The sequence below is a fragment of the Copadichromis virginalis genome, linkage group LG18 (genome assembly GCF_057382275.1).
Source record: "Copadichromis virginalis isolate Kocher_CV1m ecotype Utaka linkage group LG18, C_Virginalis_male_GT1.1, whole genome shotgun sequence".
Classification (NCBI taxonomy): domain Eukaryota; kingdom Metazoa; phylum Chordata; class Actinopteri; order Cichliformes; family Cichlidae; genus Copadichromis; species Copadichromis virginalis.
Genome location: NC_140635.1, coordinates 4317069 through 4341192, shown reverse-complemented (window position 1 = coordinate 4341192; position 24124 = coordinate 4317069). Strand labels below are relative to the sequence as shown.

Sequence of the window (24124 nt, the reverse complement as noted above, 5' to 3'; positions counted from 1 at the left end):
TACAGTAGAAATTTTAAACATTTATACTGATTGCCGTGAAATTTTAGTTTCATATATTGAATAGTTTTTTTTTTTTTGTTTTTTTAAATGGTCCAATGACCCACTTTCAGCCCTTTCCCCCCCCTACTCTACCTACCTACCATTTTGAGTCCTACTGCTTACACAACTCTGAACATTTTTATTCAAATTAGAAAAGGTTCAACAGAAACTTAAATTTTATAGAAATTTAATTTGATGCTTTTAAAGAAATTAAATCCTGTCCAGTCTAGCAGCTTTTAAAATACGAATTATGGTGTAAAAATCACTTTTGTGCCAAACATATGTAGCTTTTCCAAGATACATTCCATGAAGTCTCTATCCGGTTGTTCAGTCTGACGTCACTAGCCGTGTCTGGGTCTAAACTCCGCTGCAGGTCCATATATCATACGATCAGTATGGCATTACTGAGAGTTGAAAAACTGTCTAAAGTCTTTCATCTTTAATAAAATGATCAGCGTTCTGCTCTACCAGGTGTAACAATTGAGTTTAACATCCAGGCATCCATGAAAACGGAATTTATGACATTTAACGGAGTTAGAAGTTAGCAGGGAGTTAGCTCGCTAGCTTCTATCTAAATACAATATAGCATGTCCTGACTGCGGGGTTTTGGAAACAAATTAAAACGTACAGCTCTGCTATCACTTCCAGCATAAATGAAGACAGAAAACTAAACAGCAGTGACGCTTGTAGGGTTACTGAAGTTGGGCTAGCTGGTATATAATGATGTGCTACGTGACCGCTAGCGACACAGCTATGTTAGCATAATATAAACAAGCTAACTTTTTTCCCACTCGATAAAAGTTAACGTGAGTGTTCTCGGTGGTCAGAAACAAATGTAATCGCATGGCAGGATGCTGTAAAAGGACCAAACTTCAGCCAGGAGAACAACTGAGATAATCCATCCACAATACGAGGTTAGTCATTCATATACTGTTGCATGGGCTGGGCTGTAGTTACATCCTAAGGTTTTAAAAACTGAGCTTAAATAAATGATTAGCGGTAATAAAAGCCGAGGGAGGTCAACAGGGATCACTGACTGTTTTAGGAGCTTTTTGAGATTAAATAGAAGAAAATACATAACATTAAACATGTTAACAACACAAAAGCCATATTAAACGCAGACTACTTTAGACCCGGAAGTAGGATTCGTCGCGTCATCACTGAACAACCGGATAGGCTCCTCTTGTTTATGTTTCTTTTATTGGCTTATTTCATCATTTTATTTGTGTTATTTCAGTTATTAGATTATATGTAACATAGTATATTATAATATGACAATGTCTAAGCTGACAGGCAGAAGAGGAAAAAAATACTGCTTTTGGACAACTCTGATAATTCTTGTTAAAATATGAAAAGAGGGAAAATATGCCCACACTTTGAAACATAACATTGTTATGTAAATTGGAGAAGGCTCAACAGAAACTTTCTGTTTTGATAAAAATCAGATTTAATGATTTGATTAACCTCCTAAGACCCAAACTCTTCCACGGCATGCATTTTTAATTTATCTTTGATATCGGGGCATATTGGGACCTGATGAATGTAAAAACAAAGAATTACCAGATTTTTTTTTTTACCTGATTTTTGTTTCTAAGAAAAATGAGAGCCACATATGAGGATATTTGTTTAAAATTTCGATAGAACAGTAGCAGTATAATGTCCTCATTAGTGGATATCAGGCCATTGTTGAGCAAAATTTAGTATTTTGGTCTAAATAACCCAAAATGTGATGTCCACATATGTGGACGGCAGGTCCTAGGAGAAACATGCAAATATCTAATGAAATTATTTTCTGAGTTGTAATTACACAACCATCTAGAAACTTGTTCTATTCAGATTAAACTCTTTACGGATATTTTTGTTTTTGTTAAAACATTTATCGTATTTGCTCAAATGCTTGAAAGCTGAATGAAAATAGAATATTATCACTTTACGACTTAGTTAGAAACCATTTAAGTTTTGAAAGTAACTTAAAACATATAACTTTTTGTTTTGTTTTTGTTTAATATATGAAGCTAAAATTTCACAGGACTGGTTATACAGGTTTAAAATTTCTACCGTGAAATGTTAATACATATTGAAGATAGTTCAGTAGGAAATGTTCTAAAAACTGGCTTATTTGAGACCCTTTATAAAACTGGGCTTCCAATTACATCAGAACAAAAACACAGCCAACTTGAATGACTATTATTAAAAGCTATTCCATACTGACCAGAATATAAGGTCATCTTTTTTCCCCTCAGGTGTAGCTGTGATTTTCCTCACTATGCATTCTAACAGTCACACACTCCTACTCTGCCACATTTTGTAGGGTAGTATGAATTCTCATGTGACTTTTTAAATGAGTCAACTGACTGAAATTTTTCCCACAGGTGCTACAAGTATATGGCTTCTCACCTGTGTGAATTCTTGAGTGAGTTGTCAGGTTTTTAATATGACTAAATCTTTTTCCACAGGTGCTACAAGAATATGGTTTCGCACCTGTGTGGATTCTTAGATGAGTTTGCAACGTCGAATTCTGACGAAAGGTTTTCCCACAGATGTTACAAGAATGTGGTTTCTCTCCCGTGTGAATTCTTATGTGCGTTTTCAAGTTTATCAAATTAGTAAATCTTTTATCACACATATCACAAGAATACGGCTTTTCGCCTGTGTGAACTCTCATGTGAATTTTCAAGTGTATCATTTGGCTAAAACTTTTCCCACAGGTGCTACAAGAATATGGTCTTTCACCGGTATGAATTCTCATGTGCGATTTGAATGCTGACATGTCATTAAACTTATTTCCACAGATGCTACAAGGATGAGGCTTCTCACCTGTGTGAATTCTCATGTGCTTTCTTAAGTGTATCATCTGACTAAATCTCTTCCCACATGTGACACAAAAATATGGCTTCTCACCTGTGTGAGCTCTCAGATGTCTATTAAGTTTGGACTGATACTGAAAAAATTTTCCACAAGTGTCACATTTTAATAATTTTTTACTTGATGCTAAGTCCACATGCTCGCTTTCTTCTTGTTCTAGGCTCTCTGGGTCAGGAGAGTTGTGAAAAAGGAACTGGTCACTGTTTGGTTCTGATTTACACTCCTCGTAAGTAGAAGCAGCCATAAAGGTCTCAGTCTCCTCCTTCAACACAAGCGGTTCTTCCTCATGACTGATGCAGATTTCCTCCTGTTCTTCTTTAATCTGCAGAGGTTCTGGATCCTCCTGGTCCAGATTGGAGTTCCTCTCTTGGTTACAGACCTGCTGATCTGTGACAACTTCTTCCTCCTTACCGATATCCTGCTGGTGGAGGTCTGTATAAAGACATTAAACATAAAAAAGTTTAGTGTATAAAACACAGGAGAAAATAGAAAATAGAAATTGTTCAATTAACTGCTTCCCACTGGTTATTAATGCTGATGGTTGCTGCTGCAGAAAAAAAAAAAAAACTGACAGTGAGCTCAGCTGCAGGTAATTTTAATTTTCCTTCAGATCCACACTTTGCTGAATTGGAAGCTAGTGCGATTCTTTGAGGACTAGAGTGATGTGTTCGCTAAGGTGTGCGTTTGGGAGTAGTTTTGGTGTTGTGTTTTGAATTCATCGTAGATGGGACACTGCTGCATAACTTCAGCATGTATACAATGAGTAGCAATAATTTAGGGAAATGATGGTTTGGTACGGTGTTCAGTTATATTACTGAGAAGCACTGGACTTACCTTTCCAATAAATTTCTAGTTTTTGCAAGGCAAGATTGGACTTGCAGGGAATCTAGATTTTTGTGTTTTCCTGCAATAAAGAAGACAAAACTGGCAATCAATCTCTTAAGACACCTGTGTTTAATTATGGATTTCATGGACAAGTGGCAGCAGATATAAACTAAACTAGAATAAGGACTGAACACTATTTGACTCCACAAACAGTGACCTAAAAACGCTTTTTACCTACTGTGGTAACCATCTTTGAAAAATAAGCCACTCTCTCTTTCTCAGGTTATTCAGTGTAAGAAAGAGATCCCTCATATGAAACATTTTAACTTTAGTGTTTAGGTCTTGTTTTTTTTCACCCCCATCAGTGTTTTTAGCTCATCTACTTTTTTTGGCTCAAGGGTTTGGCCCTATTTGGTTTAAATCTAAAGCCCCTTGTCCACTAGTACCTACTCAGATCAACTCGGCACGGTTCGCACAGTTTCCAGGATTTTCCATTAGGTCACAGTGCCTGGTACCAGGTACTGTTTTAGTACCTGCTCGCCCAGGGTTCCAAGTGATCCAACCAGATACTAAAATGTGACGTTGTCGCGCTGCATGTCACATTGGCTGGTCAGTAGCATCACTCGATGAGTCATGAGAGCATCTCGCTCACGAAAGTCAAAACCACCATTTCTGAAACTCGGCAACAAAAGAAATTACTACAAAAAACAACGCCATGCTCTCCCAAGTGTGACGAAAAGCTACAGACTGAGCAGCAGGGATATATTTGCTTCGACATCCACATTTGTTGTATGTCGCATATTAATTATGTCGCAGGATGCGTACACAGGTTTTTATGACAACAAGCACGCAAACAAGGTACTACTGGGTTGTAATGGAAAACCAGTCGATTTGAGTGCAGTCGACTGCAGTGTGCATTCACACTGAAGTCAATTTGACAACGACAATTGCATAATTTTGCCTCATCTATTTGAGAAGACCTGGAGAGAAGCACTGACACTGCCGACCTTCACCCAGTATGTGACGTGCCACACGAGAGACAATAAAACATTGGACCTACTGTATGCCAATGCAAAAGAGGCATAAAGTTGAGATGACCATGGGGAGGACATAGACAGCCTTGTGACCTGTTTTACTGGCTACAATAACTTCAGTGTGGATAATACCGTACCCACCAGGACTGTGCAGCGTTTCTCCAACAACAAACCCTGGATTACCCCAGAAATTAAAGCCATCCTCGAGCAGAAGAGGAGGGTCTTCAAAGCCAGAGACAAGGAGGAGCTGAAAAGGGTGCAGAGAGAGCTGAAAGGCCTGATCAGGAATGTAAAGGCCAGCTACTGGAAGAAGATGGAAGACCAGCTTCTGCAGAACAATGTTAGCGAAGTCTGGAGAGGCCTTATAACCATCTCAGATCACAAGGATCAGAACTTTCTGCCTGTGGGGGATGCAAGGTGGGCAAGTGAACTGAATCACTTCTTTAACAGTTTTGATTTATCCATGAGGCAGTCTTCAACATCGGCTGCAGACTCACCCACCCTCACTGCTGCTGTTCCACCTCTGACACATCATACCTCTTCTACTCACCCTGCTCACAACTCCCCACCCCAAACACAGCATCCAGCACACAACCGACACAAGGCTCTAGCCTGTCTCTCTCGACCATCCAGGTTAGGAGGGAACTGAGGAAGACCAGAACCAAGAAGGCAGCGGGTCCAGACGACATCAGCTCAAGGGTCGTCAGGTCCTGCACAGATAAACTCTGTGGGGTGATGGAGCACATCTTCAACCTGAGCCTGAGGCTGGGGAGAGTCCCACACCTCTGGAAAACCTCTTGTGTTGCACTAGTGCAAAAGACTCCACGTCCCAAGGACCTCAACAGCTACAGGCCCACCTGATGAAGACCCTGGAGCGGCTGGTCCTGGCTCAGCTTCCGTGCCTGGTGAGTTCATCATTAAACCCACTTCAGTTTGTCAAACTGCTGAGACTCAGCAGTCCATCTGCATCTTAAGGATAAAGGACACTCTTTCGAGGATGCCAATGTTCACATTTTGGACAGAGAGGACAGATGGTTTGAAAGAGGAGTGAAAGAAGCCATCTATGTCCACTGTGAGCGACCATCTTTGAACAGAGGCGGGGGTTTACGACACCAACTGTCTGCCATCTATAATCCAGTTTTGAGATCCCTCCCCAGACGCCTTAACGCCCACTCACATCCTGGGCCATCTGATCTCAGGAATTCGCATGATAAGGTGGGGCCAGGTTTCACAATGAACTCACCCGAAACTCTGGCTGATTGGGACCCACACCCAGTTTCACACCTTGGCTCAGGCGATTAGAGGATGATCAGGGGGTCCTTTTGTCCCTCTGTGGGGGGTTACTCCCACTAGGTTTATATCTGGGACTCTCCACCATTTGACCCTAGAACTGAAGAAGCTTCTCGGATGAGAGGTGAAACGTCTTCAAGTAACTTAAAAAAGTCCAGACGCTTTTCTTTGCAAGCTCCTTTGACTACGATGACCTGGATGACTGAGAACCTTCACAGCCACTTCAGTTTGCCTACCAGCCTGGCATTGGAGCAGATGAAGCTGCCATTCACCACCTACATCGTTCACTCTCTCACCTGGAGACCGCTGGGAGCACTGTGAGAATAATGTTCTTTGATTTCTCCAGTGCCTTCAACAACATTCTTCCCACGGTCCTGAAGGACAAGCTGGAGAACTCGGGAGTGGACCATCACCTCACAACATGGATAATGGACTACCTCACCGACCGACCACAGTATTTGAGAACTCAGGGCTGTGTGGCAGTCATCTGCAGTACAGGGGCCCCACAGGGAACGGTTCTGGCTCCGTTCCTCTTCACCATCTACACTGCAGACTTCTCCCACAACTCCACCCAGTGCTTCCTGCAGAAGTTCTCTGATGACTCTGCAATAGTCGGCCTCATCACTGATGGGGACGACAAGGAGTACAGAGACTTTGTGGACTGGTGCCAGCAGAACTACCTCCAGATCAACACTAGTAAAACCAAGGAGCTGGTGGTAGACTTCCGCAAGCACAAACATCCTCCACTGCAACCACTAAACATCCAAGGTATGGACAATAAGGCTATGGATAGCTACATGTACCTTGGTGTTCATCTGAACAATAAACTGGACTGGACTCACAATTCAGATGCCCTCTACAGAAGAGGGCAGAGCAGGCTGTACCTGCAGGTCTTGTGGAGTGAAGGGCCCACTCCTGAAGACCTTCTATGAGTCTGTGGTGGGCTCAGCCATCTTTTACTGTGTGGTCTGCTGGGGACAGAAACAGACTGAACAGGCTGATCTGGAGGGCCAGCTCTGTTTTAGGATGCCCTAAAGGTTGGCTAAGTTGTTATCCCTGGTGGACAACATCTCTCACTCCATGCAGGAGACTCTAACAACACTGAGCAGCTCCTTCAGTGGCAGGCTGTGGCCCCCACGATGTGGGATGGAGAGATTCCTCAGGTCTTTCCTTCCAACTGCTGTCAGACTCTACAACATGGTCTCTGCAGATGACTGCACACGTGCAGACAGACACACACACATCGGATACACAATTGTAACCGTCTCCCTGATGTGCAATATTACAAAGTGCAATTTTTTTCCTACAACAACAGAGCTCTTTGTACAGTATTTTATCTTATTTGTATAGTACTTTATTCTATTGTATATAGTATTTTATTCTTGTTGTATAGTATTCTATTCTAGCTTACCCTATCCTATTGTGTTTTATTAACATTTACCACTCTTAAACTTGTACTTTCTGCCGTGACCGAAAGATTTCCCACGTGTGAGACTAATAAAGGTTATCTCACCTCATCTTATCTTAGGTTGAACCTTTATCATGCAAAAAAGAAACCAGAAACGCTGTCGTCTTCTCTGAACCAAAGCTTGTTTAAAATGGAATTAGATCAAAAACTGTACTGAAACTACATGTGAAGTTTTTTTTTTTTGAAAATACTTTACCACATTCTCTGGTCTAAAAATGAGAGACACCATCTGGTTTTTTTAATCAGCACTCAGTTCAAAAACCTGCATCTTTGTTGGTACAGAGGTGCATTTGTATCCACTGACCTGGCAGCTTACACATCTGGAAAAGCACCAACAATGCTGAAAGGTATATCCAGATGACGTAGTTTTAAGGAAGACCTTGCATATATCAGCAAGACAAAGCTGAATGTCATACTGCATTTATTACAACAGCATTAGTTTGTAGTAGAAGAGTTACGATCCTGTGAAAAACCAAGTACACTCTTAGTGATTCAGTAGCTTGTAGAACCACATCCAGCAGTAATAACTTGAAGTCATCACTTTCCGTGTGACTTAATCAGTCTCTCACATCATTGTGGAGAAATTTTGGCCCACTCATCTTTACGAGTTCATTAAAGTTTATGGGGGATTGTTTATAAACATTTAGGGAACTCTTAGCATTTTATGTCCAAAGCGTGCCCTGAGTGCATGTGTAGTAAAATGGCTGAGTAATGAAGGTATCAGGACAATGGTCAACCCACGGGACAAAAGATCTTTTGTCGCAATAATTTCTCCAAGTTTCTATTTCTTTCATGTCTGTGAAGGTTCTCAGTCATCCAGGTCATCGTAGTCTAAGGAGCTTGGAAAGAAAAGCGTCTGGACTTCTTTAAGTTGCTTGAAGACGTTTCACCTCTCATCCGAGAAGCTTCTTCAGTTCTAGGGTCAAATGGTGGAGAGTCCCAGATTTTATCCCAGTGGGAGTAACCCCCCAAAGAGGGACAAAAGGACCCCCTGATGATCCTCTACCTAATGACATGAGCCAAGGTGTGAAACGGGTGTGGGTCACAATGAGCTCACCTGAAACCCTGGCTTATTGTGACCCACACCCGTTTTCACACCTTGGCTCATCTTCTCGGATGAGAGGTGAAACATCTTCAAGCAACTTAAAGAAGTCCAGGCACGTTTCTTTCCAACCTCCTTAGACTATTTCTTTCATATTATTCCCTCTCCACTCTCTCCTTGCGTCCTTTATACTATCCCTAAAAATTTTAGTACCTTTTAGCTAAGTTTAAAATCCTAAAAGAGTTATATAATTATTATGGACTTTTATTTACAGTTTAACATACCTATTCTGTGTAGCTTTATTTCAGGTTTCCAAATGGTATCCAGCAGTCTGAGCCGCTCTTTCCCGGTCCAGACGATGATGCCTTCGGCCTCCTGACCAGTGCAGACTTCCTCCTGTTCCTCTTTAATCTGTGGAGGCTCTGGGTCATTTTGGTCCAGACTGGAATTCCTCTCCTGGTTACAGACTTGCTGATCATCCACACCCTCCTCTTCCTCACAATTCATGTTGATGTGGGAGGACTTTAGAAACAAAGGGATATAAGAAAAATGTTACTAATGTGATGACAGGAACACACAGATATAATCCAGAAGGACTGTACACTGCGAGCATGTCTCTCACTTTAATGTGCACAAATTTGACAAATGTGTCGGGAGTACCGTGTGAGACAGTCTCGAGTTCTGGTGTTCTTATTTGCAAAGTTCAGACTACAAAACATTCAGGTAGTGGCTTAAAGTGTGAAGCAGCTATTTGATTAAAAGTTGTACCCTGCAGAATCACACATGTCTAAAGAGGAAACAGCTTTTCCTAAATCCATGATAAAAACACGCTGCAGATAAACAATCAGTTGCATTTAATTTTGCCCATGAGAACTTCTCTGCCTATGATGGGAGATCTACTCCAAGATTCACATTAAGAGCTACTTTCCTTTGTCCAGTGTCTGTCACTCATTTCAATCAGACATACTGTCAAGCACAGAAAACCAAAGGAGGCTCTGCTGCTGCCATGAGATTAGCTGCAGCGAGATTACTGCTGGATACCTTTAGTTTAAGGGTGCTCTATCTCAGCAAAACTTGGAAATATTTTGAGAAACATTTCAATTTCAATTATTTTACCTGATCATTTAAAAATTAATTTTCTTACACCCAGAGTTGGCACAAATACAGGCTTTCTTTACTTATGCAGAAGTACCGATATACTCCAATAAAAGTTGAAGTACTGATTCAACTTCTTTACTCAAGTAAAAGTGAAAAAGTACAGGCTCTGAAATGCACTCAAAACAAGAAAGCAAAAACTAATTCATTGAAGAACATTTCTATTTCCTATTTCTATGCAAAGCTAACTGAACTTCATGCTAAACTAATGTAATGGTAAAATAAAATTAGTAGAATACAAACTTTGTTTGTCTGAATTCAATTCTAATAAATGTACTCAGCTTGAATCAGTTAAGTAGGACATCAAGAGTGAAAAAGAAGGAAAAAAAATATCTCTGTTTGCTGTTGCCGACATTGTAGAGGGCGACTTTGCCACTAAACAGCAAAATGAGCACAGTGAGAGGTTAAAGTGGATTCAGCAGGTGGGGGAACCCTGAAATCAGTTGTAGTGGCTCAGTGTGAGGAAAAGAATGACAACTCACAATAATTTATATTGAGAGCAGATTATCTTAATGTGCAGGCTGTGATCAGATGACCTGCTGCTACTGCTGAGGTTTACTGTGGATTCACACACCTGCACCAGATGTTTCATGAGTTTTTCTGGCTGATTTCCATCCTCTACACTGACAGTACACTGTTGATGCTGTCTATTTTCTAGATGGTAAAAAGGTTGAATTCAGTGAATTATTCTCCTACCTTTGAATCTAACCTCTCTTCTTCCTCTCCTGTCCTCTTTCTTATCTTTCTCCATCTCTGTATGACATCAGCTCTCTTTCTTTTTTCTCCCTGTGAAATATAGCAGCTGGAGCTTTAGCTAGCAACACACTGTGAACAGCTGCACACAGTTTGTGTGTTTGCTGATGTTTGTTCAGCCTTTGAACTTGAAATGACCTGTGACTTAAATAACATCACTCCCTTGTGTTCGTTCCTCTTCTGTAGCGTTATCTAAATGTTAAAAGTACTGCAACTTACAGACATTTGCAGTTGTTCCAAAAATATAACAAAATAAAATAAAATAAAAACACCACCTCATGTTAACCCCTTACTATGGCACACCGTTTTGCCTCTTTTATCCCTTTTTATGTGACATCCTCTGGTAATTAATACACAAACAGGATTCCCTTTTATGTGTTACTGTTTAGGCTCAAATAAGTTTGATGTTTGGAGGCGAGAGGCGGAGAGAAAAACATGTATTTAAAAAAGGTGAGGGTCGTCTGCTAGGACCTGATCGGGGGTGTTTTCCACAATATTTCTCAAAGTAATCTGCAGGTTGTACAAACACAGTGACATTCAAACTGTTGTAAGCGACCCAAGGACCTAAAATCTGCCAAGCACATCTGTCCTAGATATTATCAAAGTCATTTAAAGCAGAAAAAAAGGTTTACAAAACGTGACTTTTAACAACTGCACACAGAGTAGACACAATAAGGGAGATTCAAAATGATATTTTCCAAAGAGATACGTAGATCCTGCTGACTACAGCCAACCAACACATAAAAAAGGATATTAAAGATTTTTTTTTTAAAGAAAGGAAAACACGCCAGCACTGCCAACCCCTTTTATGCAGAACAAAGTCGCTTCCCTCAGTGTCTCAGTGGGTATTTAACGTCAAATATTTACATTTAAAATAAAGAGAAGCGCTTGATTTTAGCCTGTTAGCCTACAAACTGAGCCGCTACATGAGCTCCAGCACGGTTCACACTCCCGTGTTAGCTCACCGAGACCGTCTCAGTGTTACACACCTGTAATGTGTGGCTTTATGTCGGGTTTCCAGCTGATGTCCAGCAGTCTGAGCTGACGGCTGGTCTCCTTCTCATGCCGGACGATCGTTTTTTCTTTTTCTTTTTTTTTTAACTTGTTAGCAGATTTCTTCAACAACAATCACTCTGAAACCCGAACACTAGACATGTTAAACAGTAACCATTGCGTCATTTCCGTCATTTCTCTTCTATTGTACTTCCGGTGGACTAGAAAGCCTAAAAGCGTATTGCTGCGCTTCTCAGGTCAGTCAGACGAAAGTAAAGTCCTTACATAAAGTCTGGCAGCCCTACGAAGGAGTAATGTACGATAGATAGATAATAGCTTTTTTTGTTTTATTGTAATTGATCATTTTGATAACAACATGGAAATTTAGAGATTAAATAATTATTAGTGGGACAAGGCAGTGGTTTGACAGTAATAATATTACGGGGCTCAGGGGGTTGGGAATCGCATCTGTAACCGGAAGGTCGCCGGTTCGATCCCTGGGCTTTCTGTCCTGGTCATTGTGTCCTTGGGCAAGACACTTTACCCTACTTGTCTACTGGTGTTGGCCAGAGGGGCCGATGGCGCGATATGGCAGCCTCGCTTCTGTCAGTCTGCCCCAGGGCAGCTGTGGCTACAACTGTAGCCTCCACCAGTGTGTGAATGAATAGTGGTATTGTAAAGCGCTTTGGGTGCCTTGAAAAGCGCTATATAAATCCAATCCATTATTAAAAAATAATGCTTTTCTTAATGTAGTCCTGATGTGTGAGCCTTACCTGCCTCACACAGATGTTTCATTTTCATCACAGCAGTAAAAGTATTGCTGTGTTATTGACAGCTGTAAAGAAAGGAGTTCACACTGAAGTATCGGTTTATATAAAATCAAACACACTGAGCTCCACATAAACTTCATGCTAACCAAAATGCGTGCAAAAACAACCAGATCATTTTAAACATGCTGGAGGTGCTGCAGACAAGCAAGAACCAAAAAATGTCTCTTTGTCACCATTTTATTAGATTTTTACTGTTTGTGTTAAACTATGCTGTTTCTGTCCCTGCTCTTTGTTCTCATCAAAAGTCTTGTTCTGTTAACACTCTGTGCTGAAGCTGAAGGAAATATTAGATGATACAGCTCCAGACTAAATCACTGACCCATTAATGACGCTTCGATACAGTTGTACCTTGCACTTCTATCAACAAGGATGCAGAGGAGGTTAAAGCACTTCAGCTTAGTTTGTTCACAGCTGTGCCAAAATTCATGAATACCTCCACGGATGTCCTGAGGAGGGCAACAATATGCTTTTAATGCAGCCGATCTGACGAAAATTTAAAAGGAGAAGAGGAAGAACGGAAATGATGCGTAATGCAATGTCAGACATATGATGGTGAAAGAAAAATTGATCAGGTTGGTGATATAAAAGTGAAACTTGACTTGATTGATTTGTTTCGTACGAACTCGAGAAGTGAAAGTTATCAGACCCTATTTTGATTCTTAAGGCAGACTCGTTGGTTTTGTGAGGATTTCATTTTTTTTAAATAACCGGTCTACACTCCACACCAGTTGGTGGCGGTAATGCGCCATTGTGCTGTTTGCCAACAGCCATTAAACAATAAAAAGAAGAAGAAGGAACCGACGCTGCTCTGTCCCGTTGTGTCTGAGAGGAGGTGACTGCTGCTGCTCAAGAAATCTCAGAGGTTAGGACAGGATCGTCCGGTATGAGGAGATCAGTCAGCACAGACTGCTGGATATCAGCTGGAAATCTGAGATAAAGTCTCACATTACAGGTATGTAAAACTGGTGATGGTCTCAGTGAACGAACACAGGAATAACATATAGCACCATATAGGACTGATCAGAGCTCAGTTTTGGCTAACAGACTAACAAGGACTTCTTCTCTATCTTTAAACAGCAAACCTTTAGTATTAACATCCAGGAGACAGAAGCCGGTTCTGTGTATTTTGGTCCGAGAGTGACAAACCTGGCAGGTTTTCACCGGACGGCGTGTCGGGTTTTGTGTTTACGTCTTTTTGCGGTTACCTGCCCTTTAATCGTTTGCTGTTTTAGCCGACTGACGGTTGAAATTGTTTTGTGAGCTTTAAGTCGAGATTCCGGCTTTTCTGGCAAAAAATACTTTTACATTTAAAAACTGATCAAATTAAATCAGGATTTAATGAATCGATAACTCATTATTCATATTAAAATCGTTTTTTTAAACCCACCCTCACACAGAATAGCTGTAAAAGAAGAGCACTGTCCTGCAAAGTAACAGTGTGTAGAAATGAATACAGTTTCATATGAATACAGCTAATGTAGTTATAAAGCTATAAGGCATCTGGTATAAGAAGAAAAAATGATAAAAACATAAAAATGTTTTTCAATAATTGTTGTTATTATTTTTTAATAAGGATAGAAGATGTTTATACATTTATATTACTATGTTTTATTATTGTTTCTGTGAGGTGCAGCAGGCCATGTGGTGGTTGTGACAGTGTAGAATATATATATACTGGAAGTGCTGGGTATACAAGTCTGGCCTAAGTCTTCGGTCAGAAAGACTTCAGCAGTCCAGGAGTTTAGTTCACCGTCTTTAATGAAGCTTCACAGAAGAACTGGTTACAGCAGGGCTTGCCATGATAAATCCAACTGTGATACAGCCAGATATGCACTTATAATTGTGGCAGATGCAGTATAGGTGACTATAAGCATGGTTGTCTGGAAACAGAAACAGGTAATACTATAATTAGCAGGGTCAAAGATAACTAAGCAACAATCAGAACACATCATCAACACAGACACAGCAATATTTTACAATGTCCACTAGGGGTCGCCGTAAGACCAGAAGTTGGCTAAATAGCACATATCTTCCCAGTTGCAAATGTTAATAACAATTTAGCATCTTTTTACTGTCTTGATGCATACTAAATCATCCAGGTATTAAAATCCCCAAAAGATTGTGGTCATCTGGACGTAGTGTTCTCAGTGGTAGAAATGTTTCATCACTCATCAAGTGACTTCTTCAGTCTCAGCTGACTGCAGGTTTCCCCAACCTTATAAACAGTACATTTGCACAAGGACTTGAAACGAGCCCACAGAATGAACAATGGGCTGTGAGGTCAGTTTAATGATCAAGACGATCATTAATATGCAAGTTGTCATGACCACTGCTCAAAGACCATTGATCAATGGTCATTGATCCATTCACATACAATTTACAGAGAGCTGCACTCACAGCATTGTAAGATGGTGAAAGATGGACCATTAGGCCCCCTCCTCAATTGAGAGATTGTCTTTCCCATTTCACAGGTACTCCTCCTTGGGGAGTCAAGGAGGTCTGTGATCAATGTCTATTGATTTGTGGCCACATATATGTATATGTGTGTGTGTGTGTGTGTGTGTGTGTGTGTGTGTGTGTGTGTGTGTGTGTGTGTGTGTTTATGCATATGTGTATGCTGGGTTTTGTTTTGTTTTTTTCATTTGCCTCTTTTATGGGCCCCCCAGCTGTCTGTGGGTCCCTGGGCATGTACACAGAATGCCCACTGAAGTAACTTTGCCATAAGATTTATTAAAAAATTGGGATTTAGATTGATCTACTTAGAAACATGGGCTGTGAGGTCAATTTCTTTTTTCATTAATATGCAAATTTGATCAAAGACCATTGATCAATGGCCATGAGTACCAATAATGGCTGCACTCACAGCACTGTAAGATGGTGAAAGATTTACCCATAGGCCCCCTCCTCGATTCAGAGATTGTCTTTTCCTTTTCATGTAAATTACCTCTTCAAGGAGTCTTTGATCAGTGGTTATTGATCAATGGTCATTACAATCTGCATATTAAATCAAGGAACTGACCTCACTGCTCGCCGTTCATTCACTGGTTTCAGTCATTGTGCAGATGTACTGGTTATAAGGTTGGTAAACCTGCAGTCAGCCCTTTGAGTGCTCCAGGAGAGTAGAAAAGCGTTATTTAAGTATCAGTCCATTTACCATTTAGCACTCACACGGTGTTCCTGAAACACTTTCAGTTTTACTAACAAATGTGAGCAACATGCTCACAGTGTACAGCGCTGCTAGATTCTATTTGCTCACAAGTGTATTTTCCTGCTATCACATTAGTAACAATTTTCTTGTGTCCCACTGTTCCTCAAGACTTCCTAAGACAATATGAAGTGTGAGGAAGAGGAAGGTCTGGATGATTCGCAGGACTTCAGCCAGGGGAGGAATTCCAGTCTGGACCAGGAGGACCCAGAGCCTCCACAGATTAAAGAGGAACAGGATGAACTCTGCATTAATCATGAGGGAGAACAACTTGTAGTGAAGCAGGAGGCCGAAGGCATCATTGTCTGGACTGGGGAAGAGCGGCGCAAACTGCTGGATACCATCTGGAAACCGGAAATAAACCCAGAGAGCACAGGTATGTAAAAACACTCTCTCTACACACACACACACACACACACACACACACACACACACACACACACACACACACACACACACACACGGAACACCTGATTGTTCTGTAAATAGTTTTAAATGTTTATTTAAAAAACCGTCTTGGCTGCATTTTTAGGTAAACAGCTGCAAAAACTTTGTTGTTTGCATAACTCAGTTACTTTTTTGAAGAAGTAACTATAATTAATTGCCCAACATTTACAGTTACAGGACTCTCTCCCAGACCACAGACTCATACTCATAATACAAGTCAGAGCTTTATAAATAAAAAAATAAAAAAAAAGAAGAAGAAATTTTTGTTTTCAAAATTGGAGTTCAGTTATTTTTACTTCCAATAGTGTTAACATACTACCAGTGTTGGGTAAGTTACTTTAAATTAGTAACTTAGTTACATTACTAGTTACTGCTATCAAAAGTAACTCAGTTACTTTCAAAGTAACTAGTTACTAGGGAAAGTAACTTTGGTTTTACTCAGAATTCTCTTGTTAGTGTGTTGCTTCCGTAACTGGATACCCAGCAAGATTGCCAGTCTTCTAGCTTGCTTACTTGTGCATTACAAGTGCATTGTGCCACCTACCAATAGAAAGGAAAAGATAATGTGCATATTTCCATGAGAGAAATCCCACGCCTGGACCGTCGTTGACCGCCGCCATGATTCTAGCCTACGTCACAACGTCACGTGCGCTTTTTACATCCAACACGAAAACTGCAGTCGTGGTGCTTTCGATTGTACTCAGAACTCGGAAAATTCTGCCTTCCAAATAGGAAGATGTAGGTAACACCAGACTGCAGATGAGCTGCATACAGAGCTGGACTGGGACAAAAAATCGTCCCGGGCATTTTGACTAGAGACTGGCCCACCATTATAGGAAAAATCATAAAGCCGTTGAATGAAAACAAACACTGTTGTGACTAGGGATGGGTACCGGTGTCCGGTGCCATCATAAACGGTAGTAACCAGACCGAAAAGCAGCGCACATTTCGGTGCTTTATTTCGGTGCTTTTTTTTCCTGAGCTGTGATACACTTCTAGCCAATCATTTTACGTTTCCGAGGATAGTAGGCGGGTCCAGGTACCTACGTTCTTTTATGCAGAGCTACAGATTAAAAATGCCCAAGGCAAAAGTCTGGCTGTACTTCACAGCAAAATATGCAAACTCAGCAGCCTGCAACAAGTGCTTTAAGCTGATACTGTGATACTGTCAAAGGAGGTAACACCTCAAATCCGATGAAACACCTGGCGATGCATAGCGTTTTTTTTAAAAGCCGAGAAATGCGCCGTATTTGATAGCTTGCTGCGAGACCTCACACCGAGCGCATCTACTGCGGGTGTGGTGCCTGTTATCAGACCTGGGGTTAGCAACATCCCCAAAAACACGAAGAGGAGAGTCCTGGCCCCTAGCCCTGCCAGTGTAGCAGAAATGATGAGGATGATGATGCAGCAGCAGCCGTTTTTCTCTGCTTGAGTAGCTTAATGTTGTTCGTGTGTAATTTACGTTGAGTAGGCTAACCACGTTATTACATTAATGCATGTAAGGTGAACTAGCAAACATCATCATAGCTACATGCGGCTGTCTTCTTGTTTGATGGCAGATACTCCCTTCACCCTGGCCAAAAAGGCTAAAATGACCAAAGAAAAAGAGGGAAACGGCTAAACATGAGAGGTTTTTGGATAAAGTTTGTTTTTTCCATTGTTTAAGCACTGCTTCCAGCCAAGAGTGATACCATATATGCCCCATAGCTGCAGAAAAGGCTAACATTGTTATCTTTTTACAAAAACCAGCTGAACATGAGAGGTTTTTGGACCAATTTTGTGTTCTCCATTCTTTAAGCACCGGTTTGAGCACCGTTTGAGAACCGGCACCGTTTCAAAAGTACCGATTTGGCACCGGTATCGGATAAAACCTAAACGATACCCATCCCTAGTTGTGACAGTGATGTACACTGTCTTGATGGTATATATGCATCAATCTATCAATCGTTTGTTGCAAGATTCAGATAATTATTTTTTTAAAAGCTAGATATTTTAAATGAGAATAAGAAAGAAAAGTACTATTTTGTGCCCCCCTCTCCCTGTTAATGCCCTACTTGGCCCCCCTGGCAAAACTTTGCTAGACTCGCCCCTGCACAGTTACCAGCTGTCAGCTACGTAAAAAAATGATCCTGGTGTTATTTGTCTCTCAGAAACAGTTCATAACTTCCCTTCAACTCATTCATGTCACCTAAAAGGTAAACCTGTTTCTCCATCACCTGTTCAGCTCTGATGATTCAGTAAGGACATCTCCTGGTTTCATCTTCATGTTTCCCTCTCACCAGCAGAGATGGGCAGTAATCTGATTACCTTTTTCAAGTAACGAGTAAAGTAAGGGATTACTATTGCAAAATCGGTAATTAGATTACCGTTACTTTCCCGTAGGAACGCTGCGTTACTGCGTTACTAAAACCATGATTTTTTGCGAGAATGTCTCATGACAGTGACGTAAGCAAGTGCGCCGTTGGTGACAACAGCTGTGTGCAGATCAACAATGGATCACATATCGATTATGGGAGAGAGTATGAGCGTGCAGCGTTTAAAGCGTGGAAGTACTGACCTTATTTTGAGTTTGATTCCGTAAAAAGTGACAAAAACATTAGCGTCCATCGTGCGTGGGAAGAAAACTTCTTTTTACAGCGAAAAAACCCCCTAAACTTCCAAGCAAGCACCGAGTGCGCTATGACGTAATGGGAAACTCACAGAGAAACTCGCGGACTCTTCAACTGACCGCAGCACACCTGCACCAGGGTAAACCTCCGCCTACCCCCAGTCCTGCTTTACAGGTAAAAATAGAGCAACAGGACCGCTGAGTCTTTGACTTTATTTATTTACTGCTGTGTTTTACTTGCATCTATTTGAAAGAGTGAGTGTAAACACAAAAAATATTTTATTTTATGTTCTGGAATGTGCAGAAAATAGGTTTAAATGTTAAACTAATTTATTCAAGTCAGAGAATGTCGCATATAATTAAATTTTTGCTTGATGCATAAAGTTAAAAGATTAAAACTGATAAAACAAGTTTAAAAAAAGAGACTTTTCCATTTGATTACATTTTGTATGATGGATTATGCAGAAAAAGTAGAATTGGGCTGAAAGATCTATCGCTTTATCACCTCTTCAGGTTGTAAATCGTGTTTTTAAAAAAGTAACTAAGTAACTAAGTAATTAATTACTTTTGAAAATAAGTAATCAGTAAAGTAATGGGATTACTTTTTGGGGGGAGTAATCAGTAATTAGTTACTGATTACTTTTTTCAAGTAACTTGACCAAAACTGCTCACCAGGTAACCAAACCGACATCATGACCAGCAGCTTTTACGGCTGTGGCTCCAGCAAACATCAGCTGATACTAGAAATTAATATTAAATAAATTCTAACAACAGCTGATCAAGCTTAAACGTGCTGCTGTTGTTTAACGCGACATCCGCTTGTTTCCTCTTTCTGGCGCAAAGTGGGCGATAAACAACCAAGAGAGAAAAGCCGATAAGCTGATCATTGATCAGTTTAATGATTGAAGTAGAAACAGGAGAGGGAGAGAGAATGAGAGAAGAAGAGGCAGCTGTGCAGCAAAGACACAGAAAAACTCCAGCTTTGTGTCTTTTTCATTGTAGCTGAAGTACTGGACAAGCTGCGTTCCTTTTCACCTCAATACGAAACGCGTAATATTTTATCGGAGACGATTCCGTGTTTTTAGGGGATGGTTGGCAACTCTAATAACTAACCCTATGAACAAAATAAAGTTCAACATCAGTAACATAGCACCATCCAGCTGTATAGAAACTCCATCATGCTAGCTAGTACCCAGTACGAAAAAGTCCGCATAACAAAAATAAACTGTACCTTAACTTGGTTTATATCTGACCCAGATAGACTTCAGGTCATAACTTCTTACCTGAAGTTCAGTTCACCTGACACTTGGACCGGCGGCCGCCTCGGGTCTTTGCTCCTCCTGCCTCCCCCTTCCCTCATCCACCTGCTGGCCTCCACCACTTGCTAATGTTACTGAATCAGTGGAAGCTCTGCGATAGCCACCGCAAGAAGTAACGAATAACGATCCTATCTAAATCCCAGTAACGATTAACACGTTCCTGATTTTGGCATAATAACTAGTTACCGTGCTCGTTACCACAATAATAACGTAGTTACTGTAACACGTTACTTAATAACGTGTTAGTCCCTACACTGCATACTACACAGGTCATGAACAAGATTTTTTTAATTTTCATTGTAAGTGAGCTAAAGCAGTTAATTAAAAGTAGTCTAACATAAATGTAAATGCTGTAATTTAATAAACCATGAAACTTGGATGGATTCGATGTTGGCGTGACCACAGTGCACACATCTAATGTCGCTCACAGTGGTCCAAGGGACCACTCAGGGAGTTTGTGTGTTTGCTCAGACACATGAAAAATTAGAGGGAACATTGCCCCCCACCCACCCATGAAAGAACTGCTAGAAAATACACAACACACAGTAATAATATGTTTTACATTATAAAACAATTCTAATTCTAAGTGATGTTATACACTGCTTGCATTAAATTTTAGGATCGTATTTATACTGTTAAACTCGAACAAAAGACGGTATATTAAAATTATGTTAAAGTTAGGAAGGTAAAAATAAAAATTTATGGTTACTGACAATTTTAGATTTTTCATTTTATTTTACATTAGGTGTGTTAATTCAGTTTCTGTTTTGTAATTTAATTGATGTTTGTATTTAAACATATGTACTTAAAAATAACTGAAAATTCTGTAAAATGTTAAATGAAAAACTCTGGATGTTTAAAAACTCTGCCATTTAACAAATATTGAGCTTTTCTAATAAGAGTGTCAGAACTCCAGTCATTTATATCAGTGCAAAAATTAATTGTTCAAATTTTGGAATTACACTTTTCTTTCATAAACACATTTTTCCCATTTGTCCCATCAGATCTGATTCACCAAGTTGAGCGTAACAAGGAGGAGTTTCTGACAGACCAACAGATCTGTAACCAGGAGAATAACTTCAGCCTGGACCAGGAGCACCCAGATCCTCCACAGATTAAAGAGGAACAGCGCAACAGTCAGGAGGCAGAACAGTTTCTACTGAAGCAGGAAACTGATACGTTTATGGTGATTCCTTTTTATGAGCATAGTTACCTCAATAAACTAGAACCAAACAGGAACCAGCTTCTTTCTCTTAACTCTTATGAACCAAACATGCGTGATTCGAAAGAAGGTCACCATGTGGACCTGGGATCGGCTAGAAATTGGGAGCTGAAGAAAATGAGACATAACGGAAACGATAGTCACAGTAATATAATACACATCTCTCCAGTATCAGAAAGTCAGTGTAAATCTATTAAAAATAAAATTTGTGTAAAATGCAACACTTGTGGTAAAACCTTTCGCGATAAATACAGCCTCACTAGACATTTGAAAGTGCACACAGGTGAGAAACCTTATTCTTGTACCACCTGTGATAAAAGATTTAGTGAGTTGTCAAGTTTGAAGAGACACATGAAAATTCACACAGGTGAAAGGCCATATTTTTGTAGCATCTGTGGAAAAAGATTCCGGCAAACGATAAACTTGAAAACTCACATTAGATGTCACACAGGTGAGAAGCCCTATTCCTGTGGCGCTTGTGGAAAGCAATTCAGTCACATGATAAACTTGAAAACTCACATGAGAACTCACACAGGTGAGAAGCCCTATTCCTGTAGCACTTGTGGGAAAGATTTTAGTAACTTCTCAGCATTCAAAACTCACATGAGATTCCACACAGGTGAGAAGCCGCATTCTTGTGATACTTGTGGGAAAGGATTCAGACATATGATGAACTTGAAAACTCACATGAGAACTCACACAGGTGAGAAACCCTATTCTTGTAGTACCTGTGGCAAAAGATTCAGTCATAAATCAACATTGGAACGTCACATGCGAATTCACACAGGTGAGAAGCCACATTCTTGTACCATTTGTGGGAAAAGATTTTGTAACTTATCAGCATTAAAATCTCACACTAGATTTCACACAGGTGAGAAGCCACATTCTTGTGGCACCTGTGGGAAAGGATTCAGTCACATGGTAAATTTGAAAACTCATATGAGAATTCACACAGGGGAGAAACCATATTCTTGTAACACCTGTGGAAAACAATTCAGTTATAGAATGAACTTGAAAACTCACATGAGAATTCACACAGGTGAGAAGCCCTATTCCTGTAGCACTTGTGGGAAAGATTTTAGTGACTTCTCAGCATTAAAATCTCACACTAGATTCCACACAGGTGAGAAGCCACATTCTTGTGATACTTGTGGGAAAAGATTCAGTCATATGATGAACTTGAAAACTCACATGAGAACTCACACAGGTGAGAAGCCCTATTCTTGTAGTACCTGCGGCAAAAGATTTAGTCAGAAATCAACATTGGAACGTCACATGCGAATTCACACAGGTGAGAAGCCACATTCTTGTAGCACATGTGGTAAAAGATTCAGACATATGATGAACTTGAGAACTCACATGAGAACTCACACAGGTGAGAAGCCCTATTCGTGCAGTGCCTGTGGCAAAAGATTTAGTCAGAAATCAACATTGGAACGTCACATGCAAAGTCACACAGGAGAGAAACCACATTCTTGCACCACGTGTGGGAAAGGATTTAGTAACTTATCAGCATTAAAATCTCACACTAGATTCCATACAGGTGAGAAGCCACATTATTGTGGCACCTGTGGGAAAGGATTCAGTCAAATGGTGAATTTGAAAACTCATATGAGAATTCATACAGGGGAGAAACCATATTCTTGTAACGGCTGTGAGAAAAGATTTCGTTACACGACACAGTTGAAAAGACACATGAGAATTCATACTGGTTGAAAGTTTCACTCTTACAAAATGTGGGAGAGCTACTGTCACGCGTTTGTTTCTCACACAGGTGAGAAGTGAAATCACTGCAAGACCTGAGGGAAAAGACCCCATTCTTATCTATGGTATAGTTTCTGTCAAGAACACTTAAAGACAGAATTCTTTGGGGCACTTTCATGTTTATCAGATAGCATAGTGAAGACAATAGGGAGAGCATGACAAGTGAATAGAAAAATAGGCGCAGCAAAGGGAATCAGGTAGGAATCAAACATGAGTTACAGCATGCAATATTACAGCATATACTAATCTATTCAACTTGTGAGCTAAACTGTTATCCAAGAGCTTTGAGAATTGTTTATTTAAATTATTACCTCATTTCCATGATATATTGATGAATCTCTGAGTTATTTAAATCCCTGTATTTATCTGAACTCATATTTTCCAGTTGTTCTAGTGTTGTACATGTGACATCAATTGTAAATGTCTGTTGTTTACAATATTACAATTGTAATAATTATTATTTTATTATTAAAAACCAATAATTATGTCATGGTGGACTTGAAATCACTTTGTTTTGCCATGCTGAACTTCAGGGGAAATGTTATGCCTATATTGTTATTTATTGTTTAGTTCTGTTGTAAATGAGTATGGGTTATGTGTTCTTAAATGGTAAATAAAGAGATATTTAAAGGTTTTTGTGGTTATTTATTTCTTCAGAATCAGAATCATCCATCCATTTCCTTCCGCCTTTCCTTTCCAGGGTTGCGGGGGGCGCTGGAGCCTATCCCAGCTGTTATGGGTGAGAGGCGGGGTACACCCTGGACAGATTGCCAGTCTGTCACAGGGCTAACACATAGAGACGCAGCAACCATTCGCACTCACATTCACTCACAGATTCACACCTATGGGCAATTTAGATTAATCAATCAACCTATCCCCACTAACAGAATCAGATATACTTTATTAATCCCGAAGGAAATTATGGTTTACAGCAGGCAGCATGCTAGTTGGCGCATTCGCACTTACAAGGAACCTTCTGACCAAACATGCTTTAGACATACATCACATTAGGGAAGCCGGTTAGAGAGGTAGGCTGATAGGAAAGAACAACAAAATTAAACAAACATGAGGTGAGAGGAGAAAAAACTCCACCCAGACTGAGCTCCTAATGGGAGAACAGTTTGAGAGCAGAAAAAATCACCTCAGCACAAAAAAGCACATGGCTGTTATTACACCATAGAAACACATGACAAACAACACATGACAAGTAACTTCTCTGGCTCTTGATGAAGGCGGTCGCACTTTCTCCCTTCCTTTATCTTTCC

At 40.3% G+C, this 24124-nt stretch overlaps 2 protein-coding genes across 4 annotated transcripts; one reads left to right on the top strand and one right to left on the bottom strand.

Moving 5' to 3' along the window:
- Positions 1-214: 214 nt before the first annotated feature.
- LOC146686984 (uncharacterized) lies at positions 215-11525 on the bottom strand. Of its 3 annotated transcripts, XM_085437983.1 has the most exons (5): positions 11461-11524; positions 10415-10504; positions 8848-9085; positions 3739-3808; positions 3240-3336 (listed from the first exon to the last, which is right to left on the bottom strand). In XM_085437983.1, exons 3-5 carry the CDS (start codon positions 9068-9070, stop codon positions 3312-3314), a joined length of 318 nt encoding a protein of 105 aa, XP_085294109.1. In that variant the 5' UTR covers positions 9071-9085; positions 10415-10504; positions 11461-11524; the 3' UTR covers positions 3240-3311. The 3 variants fall into 3 exon arrangements, with proteins under 3 accessions (XP_085294107.1, XP_085294108.1, XP_085294109.1); XM_085437981.1 differs by lacking the exon at positions 3739-3808 and having other exon boundaries at positions 215-3336; XM_085437982.1 differs by lacking the exons at positions 3739-3808; positions 10415-10504 and having other exon boundaries at positions 215-3336; positions 11461-11525.
- Positions 11526-12811: 1286 nt separating this feature from the next.
- Positions 12812-23493, top strand: LOC146686983 (uncharacterized). The gene is made up of 3 exons (XM_085437936.1): positions 12812-13246; positions 15611-15875; positions 20878-23493. The coding sequence occupies exons 2-3, from the start codon at positions 15626-15628 to the stop codon at positions 22809-22811; spliced, it is 2184 nt and encodes a 727-aa protein (XP_085294062.1). The 5' UTR covers positions 12812-13246; positions 15611-15625; the 3' UTR covers positions 22812-23493.
- Positions 23494-24124: the final 631 nt, after the last annotated feature.